Raw genomic sequence first — 9408 nt, 5'->3', positions numbered from 1 at the left:
TTCTCTTCCAAGTCATTGTCCCGTTAAATCTATCCCCCCCCCCCCACCCAATCCATCTGAATGGAATGACAAAGTTTAAACTAATTAATTAAACTTCGTGCCATCTGACCGGTTCTTATTCCACTTCCGGTTCGCCTTAAATCTGACGTCACACATTTTTTATCAAGAGCTCAAGGACAGATATTGTGTACAAGGACACATGTTGTGTACAAGGACACATGTTGTGTACAAGGACAAATGTTGTGTACAAGGACACATGTTGTGTACAAGGACACACAAGTTGTGTACAAGGACAGAAGTTGTGTACAAGGACACATGTTGTGTACAAGGACAGAAGTTGTGTACAAGGACACGTGTTGTGTACAAGGACACATGTTGTGTACAAGGACAGAAGTTGTGTACAAGGACACGTGTTGTGTACAAGGACACATGTTGTGTACAAGGACAGAAGTTGTGTACAAGGACACATGTTGTGTACAAGGACACATGTTGTGTACAAGGACAGATATTGTGTACAAGGACAGATATTGTGTACAAGGACAGATATTGTGTACAAGGACAGATGCTGTGTACAAGGACAGATGTTGTGTACAAGGACAGAAGTTGTGTACAAGGACACGTGTTGTGTACAAGGACACATGTTGTGTACAAGGACAGAAGTTGTGTACAAGGACACATGTTGTGTACAAGGACACATGTTGTGTACAAGGACAGATGTTGTGTACAAGGACAGATGTTGTGTACAAGGACACATGTTGTGTACAAGGACACATGTTGTGTACAAGGACACGTGTTGTGTACAAGGACAGATGTTGTGTACAAGGACAGATGTTGTGTACAAGGACACATGTTGTGTACAAGGACACATGTTGTGTACAAGGACACGTGTTGTGTACATGGACAGATGTTGTGTACAAGGACACATGTTGTGTACAAGGACACATGTTGTGTACAAGGACACATGTTGTGTACAAGGACAAATGTTGTGTACAAGGACACATGTTGTGTACAAGGACAAATGTTGTGTACAAGGACACATGTTGTGTACAAGGACAGATGTTGTGTACAAGGATATATGTTGTGTACAAGGACAGATGTTGTGTACAATGACAGATGTTGTGTACAAGGACAGATGTGGTGTACAAAGACATATGTTGTGTACAAGGATATATGTTGTGTACAAGGATATATGTTGTGTACAAGGACACATGTTTTGTACAAGGACACATGTTGTGTACAAGGACATATGTTGTGTACAATCTATAGAAAAATGACGTTTTCTACAAACTAGAGTGATCATTTTATTACGTCTTTTTTATTTAAGTTATCAATATATTCAACTTTTATATCGTTAAAACGTCAAACAACTAAAAGTACCTCTTTAGACCAGGTGATTTTGTGGGCAGATGTAGTAGAGCTCATGTTTCTTAACCTCGCCATCTGAAACGATTGTGTGGTCAGCATCCCTTCCCCGTCACGAAAGTTTCAAGTGCCCTTCCCTCACTCGGAGAAAAATGCCTGAAAGAAACCCTATACATAACATGCTGGATTGGCCCATCAAAGTAAAACCTGCTGGTGTAGTTTACCTATTATATCAGTACTGTACAGTAAGTAATTTGTTAAACATTCACAACACATCGGTACACGTCGTTGTTGTTACCACCCACATGCCTCGGTACACGTCGTTGTTGTTACCACCCACATGCCTCGGTACACGTCGTTGTTGTTACCACCCACATGCCTCGGTACACGTCGTGGTTGTTACCACCCACATGCCTCGGTACACGTCGTTGTTGTTACCACCCACATGCCTCGGTACACGTCGTTGTTGTTACCACCCACATGCCTCGGTACACGTCGTTGTTGTTACCACCCACATGCCTCGGTACACGTCGTTGTTGTTACCACCCACATGCCTCGGTACACGTCGTTGTTGTTACCACCCACATGCCTCGGTACACGTCGTTGTTGTACGACGACGTGTACCCATCGTGACTCGCCTCAGTTGCCGTCGCCACAACGCCTCTATACGCGTCGTTTTTGTGACCGCCGAGATACCTCAGTACCCTCTATACACGTCGCCCTTTGGTACCCGTCGTTGTTATGACCCACCTCGGTATCCGTCGTCGTTTGCGACCGTACTGCTTTGACTCTGCCCTCCGACGTAGCATGAAATCGATTTTTCCCGTCTTCAAGGGCTCGTAACTCATGAATGACCCAGTCCCCAGTGACACTGACCTAGTTGTTATCTACCCTTTTTTCCCCCTCGGCGGAGCAATGTCAAGCAATGACGTCAGTGGAATAAAAGTTGAAGGCGACGCTTTGACGTAGTCTGTGATCAACTCTTTTTTTTTTTAAACTCGTTTATTGGTTCGTTTTATTTTCTTTCCGGAAGAGCTTTTTATTTCATAAATACAGGCAGACTTCTTTTTAAATTAACGGGTTTTTTTGTTATTGTTACACATTCATTTTAAATATAATTATTTTGTTCATTATCTCATCATATGCGGGCTTAGCCTATGGACATTGTGTGTTTGTTTGTGCTTGTGATGTGTAACACACACACACAGACACACACTTACACACATATATAAATATATATATATTATATATATATATATATATATATATATATATATATATATATATATATATATATATATATATATATATATATATATGTATATATATATATATATGTATATATATATATATATATATATATATATATATATATATATATATATATATATATATATATATATATATATATATATATATATACATATATATATATATATATATATACATATATATATGTATATATACATATTTATATAGATAGATAGATATATCTATATATATATATATACATATATATGTGTATATATAAGTAATCGCTAAAAAAAAAAAATTTCAATTTTAATGTGTACGGGAGGGGTGCTATCTTAGATCTACAACTGCTTTTATTTATTTTTCTAGTTTTTCTAGTCAAGGTTAAAATCTAGAAGGTGTTATCCAACACATTTTAACCATAAAATTCTCGACCTTTCGACAGGGATGGTTTAGCTTTCTATTTGAAATATCGATTTTGTTTCAATAATACCGGTATTAAATCATTTATTACGGCTATGATGACGTCAATAGCTGGCCACAATTAAAGGCGGATAGAGAAGAGGTTTACGTCAAACTAACAGGGATGTGTGGCCCTGGGGTGTAGTGTGTGTGGTTTAAGGGTGTAGTGTGTGTGGTTTAGGGATGTAGTATGTGGTTAAGGGATGTAGTGTATACACACATATACACACACTCATATATATATATGTATATATATATATATATATATATATATATATATATATATTGTTTTTTTTAATTAAGGAATAGACATTTTTTACAAACGATTTTAACATACAGATGACACTGGCTGAAGGTTTAAAAAGTTTAATTAAGTAACCATAACATACAAACAGGATTACTTTAGATTAAGTAGATGTTAGATACAAATATACCCTACATCATGGGTATATGCAACGGCATTTGTATTTTAATCGATAAGGAAAAATCGGTATCTTGACCTATTTACATTTTTACTGTCTAGTACAGCAAACAAAAAATGTGAATACTTTTAGTGCGAGGTCTTTGCGTCACAAGACCAGCTCAGGGGTGGGGGGGGGGTGTCTGCACCAGTACACATCATTAAGGGGTTGACACCAAATCCAAAATTATCATATTTTTTTTTTAATTTTAAGACAATGGTTTGTACAGTTATAATTGTTTTTAAAATATAGGGGGAGAGGGGTGATACCACAATAAAAATAGCAAAAAAAATTTAAATGGGTGACAACATTTGTTACCACATCGGGTGATACTCTCCTTAGTACCGCGTGAGAATATATTATAACAATGGTGGATGAAGACTAGTGAATGGCGTGCAGGTTGGATTGGAGGTGATTGGTGTTTTACTATGCAAGGAGTGGGGGTTAGTGTGGGACGGGGTATTGTGGTAATGGTGAAGGGGTTGGGGGTGAAGTGGGGGTGTGTAGGGTTGGAGATGTTTGGGGTGTAGGTTGAGTGTGGTTAGGTGTGTCGATGGGTTATTCTAAAACACTGGTGTGAGGAGGAGCTAAGATGGTGGGGGAGGGGGAGATCGGGGTGGGCATAAGGACAGGGAGTGTCAGGTAGAATCTGTGAGCAGGGTAGACAGTGTTGTGAGAGGTGTAGAAGTTTGGGTTGTGTGAGGAGTGGGGTGTGTGTGTGAGGGTGTGGTGTGAGGTATGGTGTGAGGGTTGAATATTAGGGATAGTTGTGAGGGTTGGGTTTAAGAGAACTTCAGAAAAAAATACACGCATTTTGAACCCAACCAAAAAAATCAGTCAATCCCATAAAAACCTGATGTCAATTCCCTAAAAGCCTGATGTCATTCACCTAAAAACTTTATGTCAATCCCCTAAAAGCCACATGTCAATCCCCTAAAAGCCACATGTCAATCCCCTAAAAGCCACATGTCATCAAATCTCTAACCTACCCCCACGCAGCATAAATCGGTCATTTGCTCTTTACCTGGCTGATATACGATCGTACTTCATCAAATTACTTCCCTTGCCACCTTCATCAAATTACCTCCCCTGACATAGACTTTTCGGGGGCGTAACAATTTTTGTTTATTAATTTAGCCAAGATTAAATTCACTTTAAAAAGTTCAAAATTTATATCCACATATGTTACCTGGACTATCGGGGGCGTAATATGATTTTTTAACTAATTTCGAGAGGATCGAATGCATGAGGTATAACTAAAAACTAAAGTCCAACAATTAGATTAATTTACTTTACTGCTTAATAAAATTGTTGTGGTTTTTTTTAATGGTGAGCCGATGAGATGGAGAGGGGGTCAAAAGTAATTTTAATTGATGGGGTTTTTAAACTGTGAGTTGACGGGATGAGGGTTGGGGGGGGGGGGGTCAAAAGTAGTTTGAATTGATTTAAGGGAGGGGAACGTATCATCGTCATCATTTCCAGTTCGTGCCCAAGACACATGGGGCAGATGAAGTAGAGTTCAACTGCTTCAGATATCTCGGGGTAGCTTGGTCAGTACTATGCCCAAACGCCTTTGTTTCCCTAACGTGAGTTAAGTACCCATCAGTTGGGTGGACCCAGGGACGTTTGAACCCGGATTCGAACTCGAGACTCTCGGGTTGGCAGTCTAGCTTGGGGAGCTTACACTGTTGTGTCAAGAAAATTAAGCCAATTAATGCGATAAATGAGTAGGCTGCTAATGAAGATTTAATTGGTGTCATTGTAACACCCATGCTATTATCACTGACATTGCAATACGACCCCACTAGTCAAGTATAAAAACTTTTCTGGCTTGAGATGTTGAGCATGGGGCTTCTTAGAAATCAAGGGTGAAGTTAAACCAGAAAGAGGGACTGGCGTTTGTCCTGTATGTGGAACAGGTTGTGGGGTGATATTAAACACTGACGGATAAAGGAGATGGGGAGGTGAAAAAAACTGGCAGTGTGGAGAATTATCATGGTGGACGTGCTCCGGGAGGGGGTCAAAGCGACGTCTGAAAGAAACTGCTAGTGTAAATTACAACATAGCGCAGAAGGAGGGGACATGTGAATGAACAGCAAGCACGAGGACATTTCTGGAACATCTGAAACATTGACCTCCAATGGCAGGAAATTGATTCTAGAACATTGGAATATTTTTGGCAGACACCGCGTATTTCTAGAACAATAAAAAGTATTTTGTAGATTCAGGAACATGACATTGAATTAGAAACATGACGTAGATTTAGGAACATCACGTACAGTGTTTCTTCCGGACTTTTTTCTCCGAGGGGGGGGGGGGGGCGGTCAACATTTTCTGGGGGGGGGGGGGGTCAACATTTTCCGAGGGGGCGGACACTGGTAAGACTTTCTTCGGGGGGGGGGGGGGGGGCGGTCAACATTTTCTGGGGGGGGGGGGGGGGGTCAACATTTTCCGAGGGGGCGGACACTGGTAAGACTTTCTTCGGGGGGGGGGGGGCGGCGAAGAGATGCCTGGGAGAAACTCTGGTGACGTAGATTCAGGAACATAACGTAGATTCACGAACATGACGTAAAAATCAGGGACGTGACGTAGATTCAGCATCACAGCATAAAAATATGACTCAGATTTACAATATTTTGTATATACGTTTTTACGTGCGATAACCTACGCTTTTGACAACTTCAGTGAACTCCCCCTACTTTGCACAACGTCAAAAATCTGAGGTCAAGTCAAACATGCCTGAAAAAAAATAGAACAGAAAGAAACTCCAGAAAGACAGAGTCAAGATAATGGTGACGCCATTGTCTATTACCGCCTGCCACTAATCCCCCCCCCCCCCCCCCACCTCTTTTATTCTTCGCGCCCTCAATTTACTACCTAGTAATATGTCTGTAGTGTCTCCTCAACCACAGACTTATCTTTTAAAAAAAGAGTTGGATTCGGTGCCAATTTTTTGTTTACTTTATTTTACTATTTTTTTCCTTCATTGAAGTTGGGCCTACTTTTATTTACACTTAAATTAGACGTTAAGTAATTTTTTTTTAAAATAAATTTATAACGGCAAGTCCCAACTTTAGAGTAATGAACAACTCAAGAGATAATATAAGTCACTTTTACTAAGACCAGAGTAAACACGCCATGTCGTGGTTTCGATTGTAAAAAAAATAAATTTACTAGCAACTTGACCCGTCAAGTTCTACCGGGGCGCTTCACGTTAATTAGATAATCAAGTGCCACAAGGTAGATCAAGTGTTATCTTGAATCTTATGTTGTAACCGCACGATTAGAGATTTAATATATTTACCTTCTACTTGATGGGAGGGGGGGGGGGGAGGAGGGGGGGGGGGGGGGGGTGTAGTGTGTTTTACTTCCACTTGCCATTGGCAAGTAGCAGTAATTAATTCAGTATGGGATGTGGGGTTGGGACAGTATATTATGGAACATATTTATTAAGTATATGTATGAAGTACACGTATACAGACACACACACACACACACACACATATATATATATATATATATATATATATATATATTATATATATATATATATATATAAAAGCATTATATGTATGTTGTAGCTCGTTATTAAATGTGTCCAAAAAAAATCAAACCACACACACGCACAGCTGCTGACAATTTGAAATGCTTCAAGAAATAAATAGTTGAATATAAATTTATTTTTTAAACTATATTATAACAAATAAATGTCTTTTTTTTCCCTGACCCCCCTTTCTTGGTACGTCTCTGTCCTCGTGCACCGTCAAAACGGCTCGTGATAAAAAACGGCTCAACAAAACAACCCAGTCAAAATAGTCCTGACAAAAGGGGTCCTCACATTTTGGCTCCCGACACAATGAGGAACTTTTGGTACGCCTCTACCCTGTTCCCCCATTCAGGACGCCTCTACCCTGTTCCCCAATTCAAGACGCCTCTGCCCTATTCCCCCATTGGTTACGCCTCTGCCCTATTCCCTCATTGGTTACGCCTCTGCCCTATTACCCCATTGGTTACGCCTCTGCCCTATTACCCCATTGGTTACGCCTCTGCCCTATTACCCCCATTCAGGACGCCTCTGTTATAATTACCACAATGGGTACGCCTCTGCTATATGACTCCATTCAGAACGCCTCTGTCTTATTTTCTCATTGGGTACGCCTCTTTTCCTATGACCCCAACTGGGTACGCCTCTGCTAATGACCCCCCCCCCCCCCCCCATCTATATCAATACCTGCCGCCGCTTCAACATCAAGTCTTTATCGTACATTAAATTAAAACCCGGTTATCTAACTCTATCGGAATTCACGTCAAGGCTAACCCTATCAACCGCCACTGCTCCCCCTCCTTGCACCCCCCACTTTTTATAAATCAAATCAAGGCCGTTTGTTAGCCCTGATTCAAACAGGGTCAAGGTCGTCTGGCAACCGTATTCCATCTTTTTTTTCTCACTCTTTTCGATTGGCTTGTTTTGTTTCGTTGTTTTTTTTTTTAAACTTCGATAAATTCCTTTCAACTATCAATACATCTCCATACATTTTGTTTTTTAATTACGATTAAAAGACAAAATATTTTAGACAATTAAGCGAGTCTACTCGTCCGCTAGATTAAAACTAAATCAAAATAATGGCCAATTGTTCATTTAAATTTTCCAGTACATGTTTTTTCTTTTCCTTCTAGGTCTCGAGAACTAGACCTCTCAGACGTTATACAACACGACGTTTTTTACCGGCATTTTTTTTTTATGAAGGTGTTTTGCACTGTTCTATAAAAATTGTGTTTTTTTTTTATCATCTTCTTAATTTAATACCTGGTTTGTTTTTCTTCGACTCGTTGCCATGACAACCACACTGCGGCGTCGGTAAAGTTCGTTGTTAATTATTTGAGTTGTTGACGTTGTAATGGGCTCGACTTAGGGGGTGGAGTGTATGGTGGGGAGGGGTGGGGGTGAGGGGGTGTCGGTGTAGTCTCAATTTATCTTTAAAAAGACAGACTTGACAAGGAGGGGATAGGGAGGTAGAAAGAGCAACCTGGATAAAAAAGGCCACTACTCCCATAGTTTTTTTTTCGGACATTTTTCTCCGTGGGGAGGGGGACATTTGAAACTTTTTAGAGGGGGGGGGGATTGGGAACGACACTGGTTAGTATATATTTTCTATATAAATTTAAAGAGGTGGGGGGTGAAGAAATGCCTGAAAAAACTCTGTTCACCTTAAATTTAAAGAGAAAATTGCATATAGTTGTAAACGTCCGGATAAATAAACAAATAAATAAATTATATATATATATATATATATATATATATATATATATATATATATATATATATATATATATATATGTGTGTGTGTGTGTGTGTGTGTGTGTATATATACATATACATAGGGCCTATGTAAAACAAAGTAGGCCTCCCTGAAAGGAAAGAAATCTTGCAAAAGTGCATATGATGTCGGATACATAGCAAAGTGCAACTGCCATCAAACTTCGTCGGCGATCATAAAAAAAAGAACTTACGTACACGCTTTGAGAACTAAGACAACAACGGTGGAGTGGTTTATCGGCATAACGACATTCCTCGACAGTTTCTTGCTAGAGTCCTCACACGCTAAGCACATTTTATGACCGGCACTTAAAACCCTAACCACTTGGCAACACTAACCCTAACCACTTTGCCACTGCAACCCAAACATTTACTAGGCGCCCTGGCCCGACTCCCTGCCTTATCTAACCCTAACCTTAATACATTTATGCCGACATGTCAATCGTGCTATCTACCGGTGCTGTCGTGTTTATTGGGGTATAAATTTACTGTCGTACGCTAGTAGTGTGATGGAATGGGGTGGGCGGAAAACTTGATCAATGAATTAATTATCTG

At 39.9% G+C, this 9408-nt stretch overlaps 1 protein-coding gene across 1 annotated transcript; it reads left to right on the top strand.

Moving 5' to 3' along the window:
- Positions 1-237: 237 nt before the first annotated feature.
- On the top strand, positions 238-1110 carry LOC131930090 (uncharacterized). Its single transcript, XM_059286453.1, has one exon. The coding sequence runs from the start codon at positions 238-240 to the stop codon at positions 1108-1110; it is 873 nt and encodes a 290-aa protein (XP_059142436.1).
- The last annotated feature ends 8298 nt before the right edge of the window (positions 1111-9408 follow it).

This window comes from Physella acuta, unplaced genomic scaffold (assembly GCF_028476545.2).
Source record: "Physella acuta isolate Inbredline_101_S28 unplaced genomic scaffold, ASM2847654v3 ptg000097l, whole genome shotgun sequence".
Taxonomy (NCBI): Eukaryota; Metazoa; Mollusca; class Gastropoda; family Physidae; genus Physella; species Physella acuta.
The sequence above is the reverse complement of the archived record's forward strand: the minus strand, read 5'-3'. Positions and strand labels throughout refer to the sequence as shown.